At 50.3% G+C, this 22,966-nt stretch overlaps 8 protein-coding genes across 8 annotated transcripts; 3 read left to right on the top strand and 5 right to left on the bottom strand.

The window, feature by feature from the left end:
• Positions 1-219: 219 nt before the first annotated feature.
• Positions 220-2,045, bottom strand: ASPSYDRAFT_144148 (NDT80/PhoG-like DNA-binding family protein; the record flags this gene model as incomplete). Its single annotated transcript, XM_040841406.1, has 2 exons — positions 220-1,843; positions 1,900-2,045. The coding sequence occupies 2 exons, from the start codon at positions 2,043-2,045 to the stop codon at positions 220-222; spliced, it is 1,770 nt and encodes a 589-aa protein (XP_040707026.1).
• Positions 2,046-3,928: 1,883 nt separating this feature from the next.
• On the bottom strand, positions 3,929-4,898 carry ASPSYDRAFT_28819 (uncharacterized protein; the record flags this gene model as incomplete). The annotated part of the gene is made up of 3 exons (XM_040844565.1): positions 3,929-4,363; positions 4,563-4,626; positions 4,786-4,898. The coding sequence occupies 3 exons, from the start codon at positions 4,896-4,898 to the stop codon at positions 3,929-3,931; spliced, it is 612 nt and encodes a 203-aa protein (XP_040707025.1).
• Positions 4,899-6,114: 1,216 nt separating this feature from the next.
• Positions 6,115-9,268, bottom strand: ASPSYDRAFT_86860 (putative beta-N-acetylglucosaminidase; the record flags this gene model as incomplete). Its single annotated transcript, XM_040851737.1, has 4 exons — positions 6,115-6,228; positions 6,339-8,848; positions 8,935-9,053; positions 9,219-9,268. The coding sequence occupies 4 exons, from the start codon at positions 9,266-9,268 to the stop codon at positions 6,115-6,117; spliced, it is 2,793 nt and encodes a 930-aa protein (XP_040707024.1).
• A 1,519-nt stretch (positions 9,269-10,787) lies between these two features.
• Positions 10,788-12,538, top strand: ASPSYDRAFT_41979 (putative glucosamine-6-phosphate deaminase). Its single transcript, XM_040846377.1, has 4 exons — positions 10,788-10,850; positions 10,917-10,978; positions 11,058-11,206; positions 11,272-12,538. Coding segments are annotated over exons 1-4 (1,077 nt in total). The 5' UTR covers positions 10,788-10,848; the 3' UTR covers positions 12,136-12,538.
• A 102-nt stretch (positions 12,539-12,640) lies between these two features.
• On the bottom strand, positions 12,641-15,002 carry ASPSYDRAFT_76803 (uncharacterized protein). Its single transcript, XM_040850870.1, has 2 exons — positions 14,037-15,002; positions 12,641-13,983 (listed from the first exon to the last, which is right to left on the bottom strand). The coding sequence occupies exons 1-2, from the start codon at positions 14,516-14,518 to the stop codon at positions 12,969-12,971; spliced, it is 1,497 nt and encodes a 498-aa protein (XP_040707022.1). The 5' UTR covers positions 14,519-15,002; the 3' UTR covers positions 12,641-12,968.
• Positions 15,003-15,674: 672 nt separating this feature from the next.
• On the top strand, positions 15,675-17,360 carry ASPSYDRAFT_144119 (GMC family oxidoreductase; the record flags this gene model as incomplete). The annotated part of the gene is made up of 2 exons (XM_040841403.1): positions 15,675-15,921; positions 15,979-17,360. 2 exons carry the CDS (start codon positions 15,675-15,677, stop codon positions 17,358-17,360), a joined length of 1,629 nt encoding a protein of 542 aa, XP_040707021.1.
• Positions 17,361-17,900: 540 nt separating this feature from the next.
• ASPSYDRAFT_86856 (N-acetylglucosamine-6-phosphate deacetylase) lies at positions 17,901-19,193 on the bottom strand (the record flags this gene model as incomplete). Its single annotated transcript, XM_040851736.1, has 1 exon — positions 17,901-19,193. The coding sequence occupies one exon, from the start codon at positions 19,191-19,193 to the stop codon at positions 17,901-17,903; it is 1,293 nt and encodes a 430-aa protein (XP_040707020.1).
• Positions 19,194-20,935: 1,742 nt separating this feature from the next.
• On the top strand, positions 20,936-22,661 carry ASPSYDRAFT_145132 (unc-93 family MFS transporter; the record flags this gene model as incomplete). The annotated part of the gene is made up of 4 exons (XM_040841500.1): positions 20,936-21,505; positions 21,571-22,205; positions 22,256-22,351; positions 22,406-22,661. 4 exons carry the CDS (start codon positions 20,936-20,938, stop codon positions 22,659-22,661), a joined length of 1,557 nt encoding a protein of 518 aa, XP_040707019.1.
• Positions 22,662-22,966: the final 305 nt, after the last annotated feature.

Genomic DNA, 22,966 nt, shown 5'->3' with positions numbered 1-22,966 from the left:
CATGTCCAGCAAGTAAAACGAGACATCATATCATTGTGTTTAACATTCCGAAATTGTCCATCCAGGGACAAACAAAAGCCCTCGGCAAGAGAGCTTTGGGTGTGCAAATATATAAGCACATCCGAAAATTAGAAACCTGGCCACTACTGAGCGTATAGTCTGCGCGAGTGGAAAGGTGAGTTCGGCTGTGTGCATTTGTAATTGGCTTCCCAGCACATCTCAAAATACGTCTTCTGCAGCGAAATATCGCTTGCTCTGACCTCGTGCCGTAACATATTTCATCTGGGGTACATTAGTGTGATGGACCACATGTGGCCGGTAAACAGCATCGACAGGCCCCTGCCAGTCTTCCAGACCCAATGGGAAGTATTCATATAAGACATCGGCACTTTCGCTCGTAAAAGGTATGCTGGAGCCAAAATGTTGGTGAAAATTCGTAGCGCTTACTAAAGGGACTGTAGCGGATGTGCTCCTTGACTGCGTTTGAGGCATAGAGTGGGAAACTTTGCGTATTTTGGCCGGCCGCCCAGGCGTATCCATACCTATGGACTTGGACGCGGCGTCGTTTGAGAATGATGCAAGAGGCCGAGCGTGGTCATGAAGATTAGTCAGGTCCGTATTGTCGTCGTCCAGGAGGGATAAATTAATAGGGGCTGCAACACTGCTTGTCCGTCGATGTGCCTCTACCGGGCGTGAAAATTCTGGACTAGACTGCGAGTAGAGAGACGAGTGGGGCAGTGTCGTGGGAGGAACAGTTGTACCCGATGCAATCTGCGCCCAGTCCGGGGAAGCTTGCTGGGGAGGAACCGCGTTCGGTTGGGATGCTGAAGTCTCTGGGGAGCTGCTCTTCATACCAGTCTTTGTTCTACTGGATGTCAACCCAGAGTGCGGCCCAGATTCGCTGGGAGAAGTTCGATTGAGGCTTGTACTAGCAGCAGCAGCTTGCGCATTCTTCCTAGAAGCAGCAGCACTGCCACTTAACGGTAGATCCTTCCTAGACTGGAAATTGCGGGGACTGCGACCACGAACAATAACTGGACCAGACTGGACCTCGCAGATGGGAGTCCTAATGCCCGTGGACAATGTTGCCATGACCCTAAGCCGAACAACAAAATGCTGTTGGAGCTCCTTTCTGCGCCCATTATTAGCAGTTGCGACCCGAAATTGAAGGCGTTTCCACGCGATTGGGAAGGTGGCGTAGTCGGTATCGAGATCCTGGCCACCCATCATGTCCAACGGGAAGGCCGGCGGTTCTTTCTCGACCTTGGGAGTGGCGGCATTCTGGTTGTTACTGTTGCTGGCGTCTTCGTTGTTTGAGTTCCCGTTCGCAGCAGGAGTCTTCCAGGGCACAGAAATGATTTTCACCGAATTCCCTTCCACGGATTCGGTGGCCGACACAGTCAGTTCCTGCGCGACGATAGGTATCCGATCGCCAGTTTCCGTGATGATATAACGTAATCCCCGAGGAAGGGTCACAGAGCCGGTGATCTGGAATAAATTTCGCCGGTAGCAGGTCAATTCGGCCCCCTGCTGAGGCGGAGCATTTTCGGCTGGGGACGTCGTCCACGGTGACTCGGCGAGGAAAAACATGCCATGTAGTTGGGCTGAGACTGATATTGACGTGCGTCGAAAAGAATAATCAAGCAGCGTCCAAGGATATACTGGCATTGAGAAGCTCAGAAGCTTATTGTTATGGTCGATGGATGAGTCGGCAGGCTGCTCGGCTGGAGGTGCCGGCTCGAAGGGTGCCACCATATCTGTGAAAGGATCTTCATAGCCCGAAGAGAACCGCTTGAGAGTCTCCGGAGGCAATGTATGATGAGGGAAAGCTAAATCATCTCCACTACCGAGGGGGTGGTTAGAGTACTGTGCCAAAGAAGACCAAAAGAAGCTACACACCTGACGAATGTATCGGAATCGAAATTGGAACGCTGATCGGGTATGTCCATGCCTGGTAAGGCATTGAGATAATCTGTGCCTTGGATATTACTTAGGTTCAGCGGGGAGCCCAAGTAGGGCATCGCCATGGTGTCGAAACCCTCCATGGGAAGGGCTCAGCTGTTGCGAATAGGGACAATGACCGGCACTGTAGCCTGCGCAAGATGAGGATAAGGGCGGAGGGACCAAATTGCAGGCAGGAGGAAGAAGTAGAGAATCGTCAACCCCCGAAGAGAATGAGACTCTTGAAACGATGGAGTGACGGCGAAGGACGGCGGAAGGTTAAAGAGGAGATAACATAGAGGAGAATGTAGTGTAGAAAGGTGCGAAGGGAGCAGCGTGGGGAAGGGAAAGTAAAGAAAGACTTCGAAACTGCAGGTAAAGTATACAAAAGCGTTGGCAGAAGAAAGAGAAAGACGATGGCGTCCAGGTCTTGAGTCTTGAATGGCGCCGAGTGGATCGGCCACCCCCGAAGTCAGCAAGCAGCGCTCAGCAACAGAGCACGTTAGTGGGGATCGCAGCTAGTGGGAAAGAAGAAACGAAAGACCCCAGGCAGGAGAACGATCCGGAGAGGGGCTAGCGCTAGGACGATAAAGGTAGAGATAAGAAGAAACAAGACGGAGCCGGCGAGATGGGGGTCTCTGGGGTCTGGGAGCTAGACCAGGCAATGGGCGAAGGACCGTGGACGAGCCATCAGAGCTGGGACTCCTCACTCCTGGGACTGGGACTGGGACTGGGAGAGAGCTGGACAGTGGAGGAGGCAGATGAGGGGCGGGAATTATTGGGAGTTGGGACAGTGGAGAGTGCACTGGGCAGCCAGCAACTCAACGAGAAGTGTGCAGGACAGTGGACAGTGGTCGCGCCGCGCGCGAAAGAGTGGGAGACCGGAGGACTGAGGGGAAAAAAGTCAAAGCCTCTGCAGCTGCTGATTCGCCGGCTGCGGGCTCCTTGCTGAATCAGGTTAGCGGTTTTCCATAGTCGACGGCCCCAGGCCAACAACTGAACAAGAGGACGAGCCGACCGGAGACGGCCCTGGCTGTTTGCATGCACTGGTTGTGTCGGAACCATGAAGCGCTTTCCCTCGCCTGCATGATTCTTGCGGAAGGAGATTATGGAAATCCCAGCAATTGGCACTAGATTCCGTCTGGTGCCTGCTCTCCCTCTCGCAGTCGAGGAAAGCGACCTGAGTCCTGACAGGACCGAAGGTTAGGAAGGTCGAGTTACGGACCTTCCGCATTGGGAAGGTACCCACCATGGATAGCACCAGAAAGTTTATTAACAAGGCTCCACTGCAGAGGACTGGGGAAACTGGCCTGCAGGCTCATCTCTGATGGTTATTCTTGTCTTGTTGAATGATCAGGATGTTGAATGATGTTCTCTTCATGGTAATAGTATTATCTATGCTTTCATGCTAACAGGTGCTAGCTGCATGATAATGATATTGTTATCATTATCATTATCATTACCATTATTCAAGCGATGGATACTCGGTTAAGTGAGGTTAGACACGCACAGGTTGAACCAAGGCAAAAGACAGACAATACCCAGTCTTAGTGGTGCCATTATTGGCATGAATAGTCCTCGTAGCAGCAGTATAAATGGCCATACTCTTTCTTTCTTTTTTCATTTTCATTTTCATTTTCATTTTTTTTTTTTTTTTTACTCCGGAAGCAACAAATAACAAGGTGAAAGGCCCTGAATAGCACTCTGCCGAGGAGTCCACCCATGGTTCAGAAGCTGGCAGACCCTCTTTATCGATGAACGCAGCAAACACTCACTCCTCCATGGATGAAGATGCCTGCGTCCATTCCGATAGCTGACCGCATTATTGGTCTCTCGATTGGCGCGAGGTCAGAGATTGATCGGCAGTGGCCTGGCTGACATGCATTTCGATCCTTTGCCCTGAAAGTCCCTGAGCGCAAACTCTCAGACTACCGGATTTGCCAGACTGCTTCCAGGCTCTGACGAGCGGGTACGGCACTCGGAAGTTTCATTTGGGGGCAAGATCCCAAACTGAGACCTCCGTCATGCTGAACACATGTGCCTTTTGGTCTCTATCACGTTCTTGCGCCGCGTTGTACAGCATCTTTGGGGCAGTGAGAACGAGGACGGGCGGATCAGCCGCCATATGGGGAACAGTGATTGGGCCGGCATGACCGTCACTGGACAAAGCTAAATCAGTCCATTCAGGATGCTCCTCCTTGCGATGAGAACCAGTGCCAATCATGTCGCAGATTCGTGATTTGCTTGCAAGCCTTGCCAGTGTCTCTCCTGCTCCCTTTGTCCTAGCACTTGGGGCTAAAACGCAGGCGGCAGAGCTGCAGGGAGCAGAAGCAAAAACGCGCCCGATGTGACGTTTCAATGCAGCCTGAATCCCTCGTGTCTTTTCTAGAATGTTTCTAGAATCAGATCCTTCGTCAATCGTCTGCAGCTTGCAGACATTCGCCGACTCCCCAAATGCCTCGTTTGCATGTGATTTCCGGCATGCATTAACAGAAAGTATTTTATTATTATTTTTATCATTTAAGAATTACGGCCAGGCCTGAGTCGGTGATGAAATCACGAACCAACCTGTGGACCCTCTGAAGCCTGAACAACCGTAATTTGCCCTGGAGAAATCTTACAGGAAGCGAGGCCTCCAGAAAGTATACTGTATTTATGGATGCAGAAAATGCGGCAGTTAAACAGCTGTTGACCAACCATGCAGTGAGCTTCTGAATTTACGTATTTTCTTTGGCCCCGAAAAACAGACATGCTAGAAGACAATGGAAGTGTTCCATGCGCAGGGATTATTATCTTTGGCATGGCGATTCAACGGGGCTCTCCGATCGAAGCCCTGCACCTCACTTCCCCTTCCAGTTTCCACCGACTGCAGATTTGGGGCCTGGAGTCTTTGGGCCGGGGTTTTGATCGTCTTCGGCTGCCAAGCACAGTAAGGCCCAGCCAGCGACCCGCAGCATTTCAGCATCATTTCCGTCGAAAATCGAGAATCGGGCTCGCCTCCAGATCCAGTGAAGGTGAATTATCCTGCTGCCGCCCAAAGAAACATATGCTGAGATATTAAAATATAAATAAAACAAAATAAAAATTACTCTATCGAGTGCCAATCAGAGACGAAGACAGATGGCGTGGGTGGCGGAGATGGCCGGCCCACCCTCTCTCTCACTCTGAGTCGCTCCTCGTTCGTATCATCCCATCATCTTATACCGGACCGCCGCTCTTTTCTGCAAACGGCCGAGGTGGACAAAGCAACGAGACTGGCCTGTTTCGACAAACCGTCGCACAGTCACACCCTGCCAGGAGTCTGGACAAGCCAATTGCAACAAGAACCGGCTGACCTCGCGCAAAGCTGAATACACTGTACGCATCACCGTCTCACAGGGACCACGGACGGCGGCGCCCTATCGGATTGTCTCCCTATCATCTTTCTTTCAGCTTGCAGTCCGTTGAAGCACGCGACAGGCTGGTAGACTTTGTCATCTGTCCTGGCCTTGGTCATCCCAACCGCTGGGGAGCGACTTCAGTCCCACCCCCGTGCTCTTCCAACGGTCCCAGCTAAGGAAAATGGCTGCAATCCTGCGCGGCGCCACGATGCGGTCGTAGTGTCGTTTGATTGGCCGAGTCGCTCGTCTTGTTCCTGCACTCGGTCAATGCAGATCATCCGACACCTGGATGATGGATCTGTCAAGAGATGATATGCGGTAACACGAACCAAGCTCCCCGTCTATATGGTGGTCGGTGCACGAGTCAGTATGCGTTCCGACGAACTCATTGGATGCTGCATCGGCATTCGACCACTGATCAACAATATCCATCATGTCCTTTAATATTCCTGTTTCACAAATAGGATTCTGTAGATACAAGGATTCACCTCCCTTCTGAGCCAGCCTCACATGGACTTGGAAGAGGGTAAATAACTCCACTCTATATACGAATAGAAAAGGAAAACCATGGTTTACCCGGGTAGTCCCCCGAGCTGCCCATACAGTTAATATATGCATAACAGAATATACTCCCTCCCTGCACAATCTTTGTACACGCAAATGTGCAGCATAGACCTCTTCCAGTCTTACACTGGGTATCGCACTAGTGTATAACAAAATATATCCACAAAAAGGGCGGGGTATACAGTAGGATCGTCTCGTCTTGTTTCGTCTCGTCTCATCTCGCCCCATTTCAGGACCCAGGTACGATCGTCCACGTCGCCGCGTCGCAGTTAACTTCTTCAAAACTATGCAGCGTGCTAAAGCCGAGCTCTGTCAACCAGTCAAAGTTACTATCCGCGTCCACCTGCAAAACAGGGTTAGCATTGGCACAACTCGAAGATTTCATGTGGAAGAGACCAAGGAAGAAGCTAGACACGGGAAAGATAAAAAGTGGAAACCGCGAGTTATACATACGCAATCTATAATAACGGCTTCAGCGCCCTGTCGCCGTATCTGCTTGATCGCTAACAGGGTCAACCCCTGCAGGAGGGTTGCATATTCTCCGACCGAAGGCGAAATCACTGGCGATGAAATCCCCCCTGCCGATGCATGTGTAGCTTTCATACCGGGCATGTGCTCCGCTAAACTCGCTTGTCCGTTGTAAATGACCACGCTGCCGAGGATTGCCCCATCTTTTGGTCTTCTAGCCCGAATGATGCCACAGTGCGGTGCTCCACCCAAGGCAAGTTTATAGATGTCTATCACGCCTTGCCGGGAATTAGTCTTGACGTGGTCAATGATTGAGTCCGCGTAGTCCCATCCGTGAACAAGATCGTAAGTTGCGTCTGCGCCTTGTATGCTGCAGACTAGGCCATCTGGCGGCGTCCAAGTTTGCAAATTGCGGAGTATGACACTGCAGACGGGTCGAGACAGGGCTGTGTTCCAACCTAGGTTTGCGAACCACTGGCGCAGTTGTTTCCGTTCGACGGGGTTTGCGGCGGGAATACCTAGGTAGATTCCGGGCAAGCGAGAGCCAAGTTGGAACCGCTTCAGCCCTTTGCGTTGCATGAGCGTCCGGATAGCGCGGTTGTGAAGTGAGTTCCCAATGGAGAGTTTACGCCTTGACGGGTCGACAATCAGTGATCCAATGACTCCTATGCCCGTGGCTCGGAAGAAATAGGTCGAACAGAAGCCGTAGAGGGCTCGAGTGGTGCTGTTTCTAACAACAAAGTGAGCCTCGTCGATGTCGTCTCTCCGCAAAAGAAAACTATTGGGTGTAACACCCATCAATTCTGAGCGATGCCCCCGAGTATCCTCTCTGGATGTAGCTAGGAGTGAATCCAAAGCATCGAAATCTCTCTCCTCGTTCCAATTTTCCACAAGCCAGTGTTGCCTTGCCTGATGGAGCTTCTGGCTGCGGTTGAAGGAGCCCGGCAGCGACCCCTTCGGCGCCAACTCCCCGTACAAAACTTTGACCAGTGCTTCCAGAGCCGTGTCCGTGAAATCATAAGTGCAAAGATAGGTTCCGATGCTCGCGTCCATGGAAAAGTCGTAGGGTGAACTAGCACCAACCACGACTAAAGGCTTCTCCAACGGCTCGCCAGAAGGAGTAAACTGGGACCTACAAATCATAGATACGTGTTTAGTAAACCCTTGCTGGTAAATATTCCTGACCGCATCTGCAGTAACGATGATAACTGCGCTGGCCCGGTCAATAAGATTCTCGTGAATTGGGCGAACGCCGTTCGATGTATAGGATGTGTGTAAAACACGACCATTTCGGTGACGTGAAAGAGACCTTCCAAGCTCCTTGAAGACACTTTCGCCACTGAGCACGGATGCCGCTCTATCCCAAGCTACCGCATCAACCGACATCTCCAGCTGCTCAGTCACGGAGCGCGATACAGCAGATGCTGGCAAAGGCTTTACCAACGGTGTCAAAAGCAACAACTCTTCGCTGGGGCTTAGGATGTTGGATAGTGGCAGTAGGTTTTTCTTGTCACGCACAACCGAGATGGAATTGCTGTATGCTTTTGTTGAGAGACTGGTGTGAGATGGTTGCATTTGAGTAAGGGAAGAAAGCCCCCCAGGATTAAGGGCCTGCTCCCATGAGGTGCATCTTGCTTTCATTGCTAAGACCCTCCGTAGTGACTGCTCTATCCGAACTCGGTTAATGATGCCGTTCTCCACACCAAGCTTCAATCCATTGATAGCCTCTTGCTGCACCTGGAAGGACCTGCACAATAGTATTATATCGCAACCTGCGTTTTTGGCCATCACTGTCCCGCCGCCCACACCAATATTATGGGTAAGCGCCTCCATCTCCAGACATTCTGACACAACAACACCGTCAAATTTCATGTCCTTCCGTAATAAATCATCCACAACCTGTTCACTCAAACAGGCATGCATGACATTAACTCCAGCGGATGACATGGAAACACCCCCCACCATCATCGCGTCGAGGCCATGGACAATGGCGTTTCGAAATGGGACCAATGCAGTCAAACTTAGTTGCTCCAGGGTTTCTGTGATAATCGGCACATCCGTTTGGGAACCTAAAAATTCTAGGTTTCCATACGAAGGGAAGTGCTTGCCGCAGGTCACTAGCCCGGCTTCCTGGTAGCCTTTCATGAATTCTACCCCATACTGTGACACTTCTTGTGGATCATCACCGCAGGTACGAACGCCCATAAGTTGGTTTCGTACATTTGTCAAGACATCTAGCACTGGTCCAAGGATGAAATTGACACCCACAGCTTTAAGTTCTTGCGCTGTAGCAAAGGCAACATCATGGGCCAGAGCTTTTGACCCCGTCGCCGTAACGCCCATTGCACTTGGGAACTGCCGAATGTAGATCTCGTCGTACAAACTGTTGACCCCGCCATTTTCCTGGTCGAGAGCTATAAGCAACGGCACATGATGGCCAGCATCCCGAGCAATCATTTGCAACTCCATAACTAATCGAGTCGCGTCTTCTGCAGCTATTTCAAGTCAGTATCTTGTATTATACTAGGGAGATAATGCTGGAGGAATATGACAAGGTACGAGAGTGTAATCGGAGAATTACATTTTAAGTTCTTAGCAGTTAACAGGATTGAACCTAAGTGATAATTCTCAATGAGAGAGCGAATTTCAGGGCTGACAGATGTCCCATCAAAGCCCATCATAAAGAGCTGCCCCATCTGTCTGTTAACGAGACATGGGAGCCAAGCAGTTAGCGAGGATCTGCTGGTAGTGGGAAGAGTTTGTAGAGATGGAAACTAATTGTGTTCAAGCCCCAGCTACGGGACGACAGAATAAATGCATAAAAGACAGGAAGAATTGAAATATATGCCAATATCTAGGACGTACCTATCAAGATCGACCCAGCCAGGGGGCAGCATGTCCTCCTTGGGGGCCATATTGGTCATCGGCTCCCGTGAAGAATGTCAGGCCAAGAGCCTGATACGGCAGGTGGCTGGGTCAGTGGTGGGCCACACTCAGTCGGAGCTGAGGTTCCGAATCGAAGGGGGAGAGGGCGTTAGGGTCGGAATAACGATAACTGGCAAGAGGTTGAAGCTGTCAACAGCCAGAGCCGGTAGTTGGCTTAAGCTTCGTATTGACAGCACTAGCCCGGCAAGGGCTCGCGTGAAATGCTAGCAGGGGCAAGTGAGATAGGGCTGTGGAGCGAATAGCAATGCATGGAGACTGGGCGGGGTTACAAGAAAGCCGGCTTGAGGTGTTTTACTTGGTGGTCCAGATGTGGTGGAGGGCTTGCGTGCAGGGCGCGCAGAGCACAACCATAGGAAACGCAGCGAGAACAAACAATAATCAAAAATAAAGAACCCAAAACAGTAACATAGTCGCGGCGCTAACTACCAAACCAGGGAGGTTGGAAAGAGGTGTGACGCTCATTCGTGCTTTCGAATCCACGTTTGATGAAGCTGAGAACGTGTGGGGTGAGATGCGGTGTCGGTCACGTGCCCGGGGCTCATTAATGGGGAATGCAGAGCTGGATTTAGGCTTGAATATTAGTGGTACATAATTTACCATGATTTCGAGGTTGTAATACCGTACAGTACCGACAATGTCACTCCTCTGTTCCGTCCGATACCATAATTAATACCGAATACCACGTCACAGGTTGCACTGTGACTTAGTCACGACGCCAGTTGGTTCCCCAGAGTTGGCTTTTGGCCGAATGCAACCGCAGCGCTCTAAAAAGTGGCCTGTCAGGCGCTTTGGGTTTAGCGTGGGCCCTATGAGGGTTCCACATGCAACTGCAACATGAAGCTATTCACTGCAGCGCTTCTTCGTCACTCACTCCCTCGTCTTCTCCCGTCGCTATCTTCATTCATTATTCCACTCGAACCCTACCTTGGCCAAGATGATTCGAAGGCCGAGGTTGCCCCGAGTACGTAGTTGCACCCAGGAGACAGCGTGAAGCAGTGAAGCGGACCAGCCTCAAATTCCCAATGACGCTTGCATCATTCCTTGCCCGTGCCTCATTCCAGCCTGCAATATGGACGGCCGTGCAGCTGGACTAAATTAAGATCTTTCAATGACATGTCAGAAGCCCCGGAAATGGCTCCGCAGTATCGTCATCATCCCGTCTAGCCGTTGACTAGAAGAAAATCGCAACTTGAACAATAAGGTGAATTCATAGCAAGACAGCCAGTAGCAGTCCAACGTAGTGTCACGCTCCACCGGAAAGGCTGATTCAGAGCGTGGATTCACTGGGATTGCAACGGAGCCATGGGTTGACGCCGCAGACACAGTGGTTTGGCCACTAGGTTGTTAGACCTTTTAAACGTTCTTATACTGCCTCATGATCCTGGACGGCCATCTTTTTTCTTTGTGCCTTCCTGGACCTTCGCCATACTGTCACCTGTCACAATACTGTTTAACAGCCTACTCTCTGTACTTTATTTATCTGTGTCCCACGCCCATTCTGATCTCGACTTTCAATATTCGGTGACGTAGTGTCTCGAAGCTCGTCGTCATGTATGCTTGTGAACTGCTTGTCTAGCGCTGCCCACTTCTGCTAAAAATGTGATTACTATTTTTTAGGAGGGTTATCATCCGTGATACATCTTTGCAGGCTTCAGAGTACATCGGTGACTATATCATCAGTATGATATCCATCCCACTCATATATGCTACACTGTGGTAAAGACTTACGTCACTGACAACTCGCCTACTTAATTCAAGGTCGAATCAAAACATTTAAGCCTAGCGAGAGCAATCCATTCGTGATTGGTCTTCCAACTGGAAGCAGCGCTGAAGTCATCTACAAAACCTTGGTCCGACGCCACAAAGCTGGGGAAATCTCATTCAAACATGTTGTGACGTTCAATATGGTATGGCCGGCGGTCTTTGTCGACCGATATGTTAAGGATGATGCCTCGTGACTGATAAAATATAGGACGAATACGTCGGGCTCCCCCGCGATCATCCCGAGTCATACCATAGCTTCATGTACAAGCATTTCTTCTCCCATGTTGATATTCCGCCGCAGAATATTAACATACTTGACGGCAATGCGCCGGATCTAGCCGCTGAGTGTGCTTCATTCGAAGCACGCATTGCTCGCTATGGTGGCATCGAGCTTTTCCTAGGCGGAGTGGGATCTGATGGCCACATCGCATTCAACGAACCAGGATCATCTCTCAACAGCCGCACCCGGGTTAAGACATTGGCTTTCGACACGATACTAGCAAATTCTCGGTTCTTTAACGACGATATGGCCCAAGTGCCTCGAATGGCCCTAACTGTGGGTATCCGAACCATCATGGAGGCGCGTGAGGTTGTGATAGTGGCAACCGGCGCTCACAAAGCATTGGCCCTCAAAGAAGGCCTTGAGGGTGGTGTGAACCACATGTGGACCATTTCGTCCCTTCAACTACACCAACATCCCCTGATTGTATGTGATCGTGATGCGACACTGGAGCTTAAGGTCAAGACCGTCTACTACTTCGAATCTATCGAGAAATCCGGAACAGATGCCCGCACTCAAGGTCCCCCTCTCGTCTATCGGCCTAGGACCTATGTCCCGGCTCCAGTGACAGTCGACAAGTCTCAGCAAGCGCTTACCCCTGCTGCCACACCGGATAAAACGTCAAAGGACCTGAGGATCAATACGGATCTCAAGCAGACGTTCGAAGACGAGGAGCTCACCCCAGATAGCATGTCTTCGCGTATGGTCGACTCGGCTGTGGGCGGGTTAGACGCAACTCTAAAAAATGATTTGATGTTTGACCGTATGAGTGCGAGAATGAGGGCTCATTAATATGATGGACTGACACTGGGAAATTGGATTTATACTTTATTGACTTGCTGGAACGAGTTCAGATCCTAAATTGGCCTTTCGTTTAAGAACTTTTGTCCTGGATGTTGCATACGAATGTGATTAGACTTACGATCATATATTGACTGCATAGTGTATAGTATTTCAGTTGCTACTCTGAGAAAGATAGCTTATAGATTGGAAAGGGTGAATAAGATGTGTATTTATATGCTCTGTTAGTTCTGTTAAGTATGTTTTGTGCCCATTTATTTGTATTGGTACCAGGTGTATATGTTAATATTCTAAGAACCTTGAAACAGCTGTTGTTTATTGCATGCGTGCCAGCTACTGGCTTCCACAAAGCTTCAGCAGGCAAATTCTATGAATAATAAATGAAGTACATAATTCCCAAAAGATTTACTCGATCAGATGCATGAAGACTAGTACGAATTAAATCTACTTATCGCCGGATTCATCATCATATAGTCTAGACAACCTAGTCTATATTAAGCAGCAGCAGGCTAACAGAGATGTTGTCTCTTCAGTCGCCCGGGGGGGTGGGGTGGAAACCTTAGCGATTAGCGTAGATTTAGCAAGAGAAGAAAAAAGTGAAACTGACTACATTTGTTGCTTGGGATCCTATATCATATCGTGCTTTGTAGATGCAAGCCCAGATATGAAAACAGCAAACTTCCTGCTAAAGTTCTATGTAGATAGGTTATAGCATCATATACCAGATAGAACATAGACATTCTTTAATCTCTTTTCATCGTAGATCTGAATAGCACGTCACTGTACATACGTATATACAGAAATATCGGGCGGAGCATCGGTATTTACAGTTTGGCGAAAACTGTCCCAACAGCATTGCCCATCTCAACCAGAGTGCTCTTATTCCGTACCCAAGCCTCAATACCCTTCCGGCCGTTCTCAACACCAAGTCCGCTCTTCTTCCATCCACCGACCGCCATCTCGGCAGGGCTCTCACCCCAAGTGTTCACCCACGTGATACCAGCCTCAAGCTGATCGACAATGCGGTGAGCCAAGTTGAGGTCCTTGGTGAAAACCCCAGCGGCAAGGCCTAATTCTGTGGCATTTGCGCGCTTTACTGCCTCTTCAACTGTGTCATAGGTCAAAATAGACATGACGGGCCCGAATATCTCCTCTTTGACGATGCGCATATCATCCGTGCAATTAGTGAAAACCGTCGGGCGAACCCAGAAGCCTGCTTCTAGATCCTTGGGGAGAGAAGGCTTGCCAAGGCCGCCGTAGAGAAGAGTAGCCTTATCCTTCTCAATGCCGCCGCGGATATAAGCAGTGACCTTTTCCTGGTGGACGGCGGAGCTAAGGGGTCCGAAGTTGGTGTTCTCGTCAAACAGCTGGCCTGGCCGAATATATTGCATTTTCTCGAGAAGCCGAGACTCGAAGTCTTTCTTCATGGACTTTGGGATGAAGACGCGCGTGCCGTTTGTGCAGACCTGACCAGTGCTGTAGAAGTTGGCCATCATGGCTCCGTCGACAGCATTTTCAACATCTGCATCTGGAAGAATAAGCAGCGGCGACTTTCCTCCTAACTCCATAGTACTGTATTTCATATTTCCGGCTGCGGACCCAGCAACTTTCATACCAGTTGAAACCTGGCCAGTGAACGAGACCTTGGCGATGGTCGGATGAGAGGTTAAATAGGAGCCAACATCGCCTGCGCCATATACGACGTTGAAGGCCCCGTCTGGAAGTCCGGCTTCCTTATAGATCTCGGCGAGGGTTTGAGCGTGAAGAGAGGTAAATTCGCTTGGTTTGTAAATCATGGTATTTCCGGCAGCGAGGCACGGGGCTGATTTCCAGAGCGCACTATGAAGCATTAGCCTGTCGTTCGATTTCACAATACTACGAGTCAAAAGTACATTTGGATAGGGTAGTTCCAGGCGCCAATTCCCACACAAACCCCTAGTGGAGCCTTCTTCGAGTACACCCAAGCCTCCTCTCGAAGCTGGGTAGTCTCGCCATTCAGTCCACCGCCACCCACGAGGTTCGCATAGTATTCAAGCACGTCGGCGCCCGTGACAACATCAACAGTGCTCGTCTCTGAGAAAGCCTTTCCGGAATCCAAGGTCTCGACGCGAGCGATTTCATCGTTGCGCTCACGGAGAAGGGCCGCAGCCTTGTGAAGGATACGGGCCCGAGCAATCGGCGGGGTTTGTGACCATGACCGGAATGCACGGTCGGCAGATGCGATGGCAGCATCTATATCTGATTGTGACGCAATGGGAAGTTCAGCCAGCGAAGTTGCATTGGCAGGGTTGATGGAATGAAAGGTGCGGCCAGACGACGCTTGCTGTGGCTTGCCGTCGTAGAAGAGCTGGCGCGGGCGGAGAGGAGGGGCCATGGCTGTCTATGATTGCAGTCTCTCGCTGGTGAAAATTCAAATGGGTGGAAAAAATGTGAAAGTCCAGAAGTATCGGACAAGGTTGTTTCGTTCTCTCTCTAAATTAAGCTAAGTTGTTGGGCTCCCGCTCCTCGAAGGCGAAGACGTAACTGCGATGGATCTGGAAAAAAGGTTCCACTCCCCACCACAACCATTGAAGCACACCGCCAACTCAATTCATTTTAAGGCCGATGATTTGCCTCTCAAAAAAGGGAAGAAAGAAAGAACCGCTGGCAGTCTGCAGAAACTCGAAGGCCGCTGCCGAAGTAGCTATCTCGGTTGGGATTCCCGTTACTCTCGCGCTTGGACTGTATAATTTGCCATTCATCGGTGTGGCTTGAGAGTAGAGATGCCTGGCATGATGGCCGGAGCCCGCGGACACCGATTCTGGACGAAACTCGGGAGGACATGCAGGTTGCTGGGTCGCTTTGAATAATTTTACTCCATCCGGTATGGATTCTTCATTGCTTGGCTGGCTTAAAGGCCGAATTCCGGTGCCCGAGTGGGAAACTCCATCCAGAGGTGAGACCTTTGAGGCTTCAACTAAACCGCAAAAGGCTATGGAAGAGCGTCATTATTGGACTCATTACGGATAACCGTCATTTAGTCGCTTTAGCGTCTGTTTTACTACATTTAACTACTCTGTGTTTAGAGAGGATCGTGGGTCTCTTTAGTCTTTAGCGCTGCACCACGTGTGGAATGACGTAGACTCGGCGGTCGAGGACAAGGCTACAATTGTTTGCAAGTACTGAACCTGATGTGAGAAGGCTTTACAAGTCCGTGGCGCAAAGTCCAGAGTAATGTCTGTGAACCGGTGTTACTTGAAGCTGCTTTGAGGCTAGTGTCGATGATGTGAAGCCAGGCTTAAAGGCCCAGAGTGAATGAATGGGTGGCAGAGAAAGGATCCACTGGTAAGATTCTCCGAGTTAGAGCGACACGGACTTGTTGATGGCGGTGGAGAAAAAAAATTCATGGATTCAAGGAATTTATATTATGGCTCTCTTCACCTCTGGTCTTCTTCTTTGCTCTTTTCTGCTCCCGTCTTATCCACGGTCTTCTCTGAGCGTCTTGGTTTTCCTCCCCAGCGTATCCACGTCTACCCCTCCCATCGTCCATCATGGCCACCACTAACGATTTCCCCGCAAGCGACGTCAACGCCTACGACTATGTGATCGTCGGAGGTGGTACTGCAGGCTGCGTTATCGCGAGCCGCCTAGCCCAGTACTTGCCCAACAAGCGCATCCTGCTAATTGAGGCTGGTCCCAGCGACTACATGGATGACCGTGTCCTTAAACTGAAAGAGTGGCTCAATCTGCTCGGGGGCGAGCTGGACTACGACTACCCGACTGTTGAGCAACCAATGGGTAGGTCGCCCCTATAAACTCGGGATGGCAATGGCACGAGAAGCTGACTTTGTGTAGGTAACAGCCATATCCGCCACTCTCGCGCAAAGGTTCTAGGAGGTTGCTCGAGCCACAACACTTTGATCTCGTTCCGTCCTTTTGAGTATGACTGCAAGCGATGGGAAAGCCAGGGATGCACAGGGTGGTCCTTTGGGACCTTCACTCGCGTGCTTGATGGCCTGCGCAACACCGTTCAGCCTGTCCACGACCGACACCGTAACCAGCTGTGCAAGGACTGGGTCCAAGCCTGCTCGACCGCAATGAACATCCCCATCGTCCCCGACTTTAACAAGGAAATCCGTTCCAAGGGTCAATTGACAGAAGGCGTTGGCTTCTTCTCAGTTTCGTACAACCCTGACGATGGCCGCCGTAGCAGCGCCAGTGTCGCCTACATTCATCCTATCCTCCGCGGCGAGGAGAAGCGTCCCAATCTCACCATCCTAACCAACGCCTGGGTGTCTCGTGTCAATGTGAATGGCGACACCGTTACTGGGGTTGATATTACCCTACAGTCAGGTGCGAAGCACACTCTGCAACCTAAGAAGGAGACCATCATCTGCGCTGGTGCCGTGGATACACCTAAGCTTCTTCTCCACTCCGGCCTGGGGCCCAAGCAGCAGCTGGCCTCTCTTGGAATCCCGGTTGTGAAGGACATCCCCGGTGTAGGCGAAAACTTGATCGACCACCCGGAGAGTATTATCGTGTGGGAGCTCAACCAGCCAGTTCCTCCCAACCAGACGACCATGGACTCGGACGCAGGCATTTTCCTGCGGCGCGAGGTACCCAACGCTGCTGGGTCTGACGGCAGCGCTGCCGACCTCATGATGCACTGTTACCAGATCCCATTTTGTCTCAACACGTCGCGTCTAGGATATGACACTCCCGTTGATGCTTTCTGCATGACTCCCAATATCCCCCGTCCTCGCTCGCGCGGCCGTCTCTATCTGACCTCATCGGACCCTAACGTGAAGCCAGCCTTGGACTTCCGTTACTTCACCGACCCGGAAGGCTACGATGCCGCTACTATTGTCACAGGCCTTAAGGCTGCTCGTGAGATTGCTAAGCAATCGCCCTTCAAAGACTGGATTAAGCGCGAGGTCGCCCCTGGCCCGAAGGTCCAGACCGACGAGGAACTCTCCGAGTATGGCCGTCGCGTCGCGCACACCGTCTACCACCCCGCTGGAACGAGCAAGATGGGCGATGTGACTCGCGACCCGATGGCTGTCGTCGACCCTAAGCTGAGAATCCGTGGCCTGAAGAACGTCCGCATCGCTGATGCCGGTGTCTTCCCTGATATGCCCACCGTCAACCCTATGTTGACGGTGCTGGCTATCGGCGAGCGCGCTGCCGAGTTGATTGCTGAGGAGGCGGGCTGGAAGCTCGAGCAGCCCAGGCTGTAAATTCGTCCTCTTGTTCCTTCACATCCTTACATAGCACCATATTTATAGTACTGGAAAAGGTAATAAAATTCCATCAGTTGGAAAGAGGAAACGCAGAGGTGGAGTTATTCACCAATCTATGTCCAAAAGGAAATGGGCTATTTAGCAAGCTTTGCTATATGAGATTCATGATTGACGATTTTGTTTAATTCAGGATACCACCATGTACGGTATACTAGATAGATAAACAAACAAAAATAAAATGAAAATGAACAGAAAATGAGAGGAATATAAACAATACCACTACAACGTACATATATTGAACTAATGATGTTATGTGAAACCAAAATCGCTCATTCTATTGCGCTTTATATGACAAATTTATAGATCTATTAGTAGTCTAATTTAATGTAGGACCGTGCATGATACATTCTAGTCATAGATAAATCAACGCTGATATACTTGGCTAGTCGATCAGAGACATTCCAAGAAATCAATTTCAAAACATTGCCGAAAATTGAAAAAGAAATCTTCACACTCTAAGAAACGTAGTAAGCAACTTCAGCTCAAAACGGAATCTTTACCACAATCATAGATCTTCGAACCTCGCTTCCACACCTGGTTCACTATCAGCGTTCGCCCAGAGTACGGGTCGTTCTCGTCACTGAGGACGATGAGGTCCGCATCAGCGCCGCCATCTAGAGTACCCTTGACGCCCTGTATACCAAGAAGGCGGGCCGGGGTTGCCGTGGCCGCATTAAGGGCCTGTGCCGTCGAAGCGCCAGACCAACGACGGAAATTGTTCACGCACTCAATGAGCGTAGCACAGCTGCCGGCGATCTTATCAGAGCCTTCAAGGGTGAGTCGCGCGCCAGTCTTTATGATGCGCTCGCCGTTTGTCCAGTCGTAAATACCATCCGGGAGACCGCATAGTCTCATTGCGTCGGTAACAAGGACGAGACCGTCTGGGTGGGCGTTGTATGCGATTCGGATGGAGGTTGGGTGCAGGTGGATGCCATCAGCAATAATGCCATAGAAGGGGCGGCGCGGGTGTTCGCTTTGTTGGCCGAGAAGGCCAAAGATGCCTGGGTTGCGGTGGTAGAAGGGGCGCATGGCGTTGAAGAGGTGGGTGACCATTGTCGCGCCCTGGTCGGTGGCTGCGAGAGCTTGCTCGTATGTTGCGTCTGAATGGCCGATTGAATAGATGATGCCCTGAGAGACGATGTGTGGGATGTTGGAAAGCATTTTGCCAACCTCGGGGGCGGCAGTGATAAGCCTAATAGTTTTGGAGTCGCCGTAGAGGTTCTCTCGGCCATAGCAAGTGACCAGGTCGTCGGGCGTCGCTGCCGAGCGGAGGACTTCTGTCTTATGAATTCCGTTGCGCCCAGGACTGAGGAAGGGACCTTCAACGTGGGCTCCAAGAGACTCTGCGCCATCTTCTGGATGATGCGTATTCGCTGTTGGACCAAGGGAGGGGAGAACCTCGTGATAGACTTCTGCGGTTGAGCTGACAACAGTGGGGAGGTAGGAGGTTACTCCTGTCCGGGCGAGGCATTTGTTGACTTCCCTCAGACGTTCATCATATTCATCCTTCGAGGACTGCAGTACTGAGAAGTCAAAGCCTTGGGCCCCATTCAACTGACAGTCGATGAGTCCCGGTGCCAGAATGCGTCCACCTAGGTCGATAACTTCATCGGGAGATAAATGGAGCCCATAAAACGCCTCCTGATCCCGTAGAATCTTTCCTGATGTCGAGTCAATCCAGACATCTTGGTCGATGAGCTTGTCGCCTTTTACGATCCGACAGTTTGTGAATTTCACAACATGCGACTGGGGGGCGGCCTTGCCAGGCATGATGAACCGGAAGAAAGCGGACTCTGGAAGCGAGAACTATAGAATTCAAACCGGGGGAGTGGGTTTTCAGTAACTAAGACCTGGTTATTCCGTAGGATGGCAAATGACAGAATGTCGAGGGGCAGTAAGTATATAGAGGGGCACAAGGCCGGACAAAGATTGGGAAGCTCTGCAACGGCACCATGGGGCAAACCTATAACGGGCAAGAATGACTCCATGTGGTACGTTGGCAGTGGATGATTCCCGGTAAAGGAGCTTGATTCTGACGTTGCTTCATTCCACAGGTGAACAAGTTTGATGTGACGTCGATCTTGGCTCTGTCGCCATCGATACTTGGAGCCCATTGCTGGGCTTGTTAATGGTTTGTGAGTAATTCCGCTGCCCAGGGCGTTTCAATTGCATGATCAGGTATATTATATCTTTTACTAATGGTAGGAAGCTCAGCCCATCTGTCAAAGCACAATCCTGACAGCTTGCAGATAGAAGGTGAGGGTGAACTGCATCGTACTTGACACTCAGAAGGACTGTACTTCGACTGCAGATAAGCCTGCGCTAATGGAGTGGAGGGTTACAGCTTGATTACCACTCTGTTACAATCTGAAACTTACACAGACACACATTACATACTTATTACTAGTGAATACCACTCGTGTTCTCGCGCGGACAGTACCTTACCGAGGTTCATACCCTTGGAGCAGTCCCAAGATTTGCTTGAAGATCGCCAGTTAATTCGAGTGCTGAAAGTCTATTACTGCCAGACAGAACTCCCGGCTTGCTTCCGGCTGCTGGGTGCTTCATCTCGCTTAGCATCTGACTCCAGAACGGGCGGGGAGTCGGGGCTCTGAGGCTGCTGCAACAGTGTAATCATTCGGCTCCCCGCATCCGGCCAAATCGGGCCCAGCGATGTTACCGTCTCGTTGACTAGTTTAGCCCCCAAATTTCCTCCGCAGCTCGTTGTTGGCTGGTTCCGACGCTGAGGGATCGGTCGATTCACTGGTCGCACTGCAGCTTGTCACTCACTCCCTTGCACGCGACCTTCTCGTGGCTTTTTTTTGCATTGCTGGGGTCATCGGAGTCGAGCCGTTGAGCCAGTGAACCAGAGGATCAAGTACAGAAGCTGTCTCACTCTCACTCGCCCTTATCAATATCAGCCTTGGGTGGACTGAGCAATCCCACCGTCTTCCTTCCACAACGCAACCCTTTCACTTGAGATAACAATCATTTGGTGGTATCGTCTGTGGTTCATCATACTGATCCAACAACCACAAGTCCCGGGTCTGCTCTATTTATGTCTCCTCGTGCACCTACTGCTGTCTTTACCCCGGATCCAGTGTCTCTCCAGCAAACAACAGTCTCGCTCTGGAACGCCTGATCGCTGCCAACTCCCTACTGATAAGAGACTCGATTCGTTCGGTGTCGAGCCTTTTTCTCCCTCGCCAGCTGTCGCTGTCTCACCTATTAATAAATCTTCTCCCTGCTGTCGGCATTCTTGGGATCTCGTCTCTATTTAATTCTTGGATACCCTTCTCCACATTGTTGGGCTTCCGGTTGCTCACATTCCTCCTTCCTCCCTGGTTGCTATCTTCAGTTCTGTTTTCGCCTCTTTGTTTGATACCCCTTCCCTGTCTTCGACCGTTTTTCTGGAAGTTATTTATTCTCTCCCGCATCTCGCCTGGTTACCCGTTCAATTTTTAAACGCTCACTTTTCGGAAAATTTTCTGGTTTCTCGAATAATCGCCATAATGGCAAGCACCAATGAGAAGGGTGCCCCGGAGACCAGTGCTGATCCTGAAATTGTTCAGGACAGCAGTGTGGTTGGAAAGCCATGGATGTACAAGCCCTTGAAACTTGGTCCCTGGAAGTTACCTCACTTCGCTTCTCCCCAAGTTCAGTTGATCCTGGTTTCCTTTGTTTGTTTCCTCTGTCCCGGCATGTACAACTCCGTCACAGGTCTGGGTGGTGCTGGTCAACTCAACTTGTCCGATGTCAGTAAATCCAATACAGCTACATACAGTACTTTTGCGGTTGTCGGTTTCTTTGCCGGTTCCATCGCTAACCGCATTGGCCTGCAATTGACTCTTTCGTTCGGTGGTTTTGGTTATTTTCTCTATGTCGCTTCTCTCCTGTCCTACAACCACAACGGAAATTCCGGTTTCTTGATTTTTGCCGGTGCGTTGTTGGGTGTTTGCGCCGGTCTGCTATGGTGTGCCCAGGGTGCTGTTATGATGAGCTACCCGAACGAGCATGAGAAGGGCAAATATATCTCTATTTTTTGGATCATTTTCAACCTAGGAGGCGTGATTGGAGGTTTGGTGAGTCAAGCTTTTGTATGCTCAAATATTTCATGGCTAACCGCAGGCTTCCGCCTGTCCGGTAGATCCCACTTGGTGAGAATATAAATCAAAAGGATGCTGGAAATGTCAACGATGGAACATATATTGCTTTCATGGTTCTCATGGTTGCCGGGTTTATTCTCGCCTGGGGCCTCGCAGACTCAAAGTACATTGTGCGAACTGATGGCACGCGTGTCATCACTATGAAGAACCCCACTTGGAAGTCTGAACTGATTGGTTTATATGAGACTTTACTGAGCGACTGGTACATCATCACGTTCTTCCCCATGTTCTTGGCTAGTAACTGGTTTTACGGGTACCATTTCAACGCCATCAACGGTTCTTACTTCTCTGTCCGCGCTCGAGCACTCAACAGTATCTTGTACTGGTCCATGCAGATGGTTGGCGCCTTTTTGTTTGGCCTAATTTTGGACTTAAAATTCCTCAAGCGCCCCGCTCGTGCCAAGCTCATCTGGTTTCTCTTGTTCGCTCTCACCATGGGTGTTTGGGGAGGTGGGTATGCCTTCCAGAGGACCTACACCCGCGAGGACGTCCACTCCGAGGACCCCTCGAAGCTGCGTGAAGCTACGGACTGGACTAGCAGCGGCTTTATTGGGCCAATGTTTATGTACATGTTTTACGGGTTTTACGATGCTGCATTTCAAACTTGCGCCTACTGGTGAGTTATCTCGGCTCAGTACTCAAGCTCCACGCTGACTCCTCTCGTAGGTTCATGGGCTGCCTATCCAACAACGGCCGTAAACTAGCCAACTTTGCTGGTTTCTACAAGGGAATTCAATCTGCAGGTGCTGCAGGGATGTGGGCGTAAGTTATGCACTATATTATTTGGCAAGTAAATGGCACTAACATAGTCTGTAGGATGGACTTTAACAACAAGCCATACATGACCATGTTTGCCTCGTGTTGGGGTTTGCTCGGGGCTGCTCTCTTAATTGCTGCACCGGTTATCTTCTTCAAGATTAAGGAACATACTGAGCTAGAGGAGGACCTTAAGTTCTCCGACGAGGCTGCCGCGGATGTCATCGGCCTTGATTTGGCTGCTCAGTCGCAGCCAGAGTATCAACAACGGCAAGGATCTACACCCGAAAAGAAGAGGAGTTCTTCTGATGCTTGATCGTCAGACTTGATAGGTCAGAGATGGGAGTTCTTGACTCGATGATCATGTCTCTTGGTGCTTATTTTCCGCAGCGCGGTGGCTCGGTTTACTTTGGTTATTTCACAGTTTCACTCAGCCCCGGCATTTTGGGTGGCTAGCTTTTCTGAACATTCCGCTGTGTATCTTGATACCAAATAGTTACTCCGGTATTATTATTTAGTAGTAAGCATGACCACTTGTTTTGGTCTGCATTGGTCCATAATTTAACCCATAATAAATACATGAAAATAAAGTACATATATGGCTTGACACAGTTTTCCTCT

This window comes from Aspergillus sydowii, assembly GCF_001890705.1.
Source record: "Aspergillus sydowii CBS 593.65 unplaced genomic scaffold ASPSYscaffold_2, whole genome shotgun sequence".
Lineage (NCBI taxonomy): Eukaryota > Fungi > Ascomycota > Eurotiomycetes > Eurotiales > Aspergillaceae > Aspergillus > Aspergillus sydowii.
Note: the sequence above shows the minus strand (reverse complement) of the source record. Positions and strands in the feature narration are given on the sequence as shown.

Bases quoted from the DNA above. Each gene is read 5' to 3' on its own strand.
- ASPSYDRAFT_41979 (XM_040846377.1), top strand. The intron at 10,979-11,057 runs GTATGATATCCA...ACTTAATTCAAG, and splicing joins CATCGGTGACTATATCATCA to GTCGAATCAAAACATTTAAG. The intron at 11,207-11,271 runs GTATGGCCGGCG...GATAAAATATAG, and splicing joins ATGTTGTGACGTTCAATATG to GACGAATACGTCGGGCTCCC.
- ASPSYDRAFT_76803 (XM_040850870.1), bottom strand. From the start codon at position 14,518: ATGGCCCCTCCTCTCCGCCCGCGCCAGCTCTTCTACGACGGCAAGCCA. The intron at 13,984-14,036 runs GTACTTTTGACT...AATGCTTCATAG, and splicing joins TGGAACTACCCTATCCAAAT to TGCGCTCTGGAAATCAGCCC.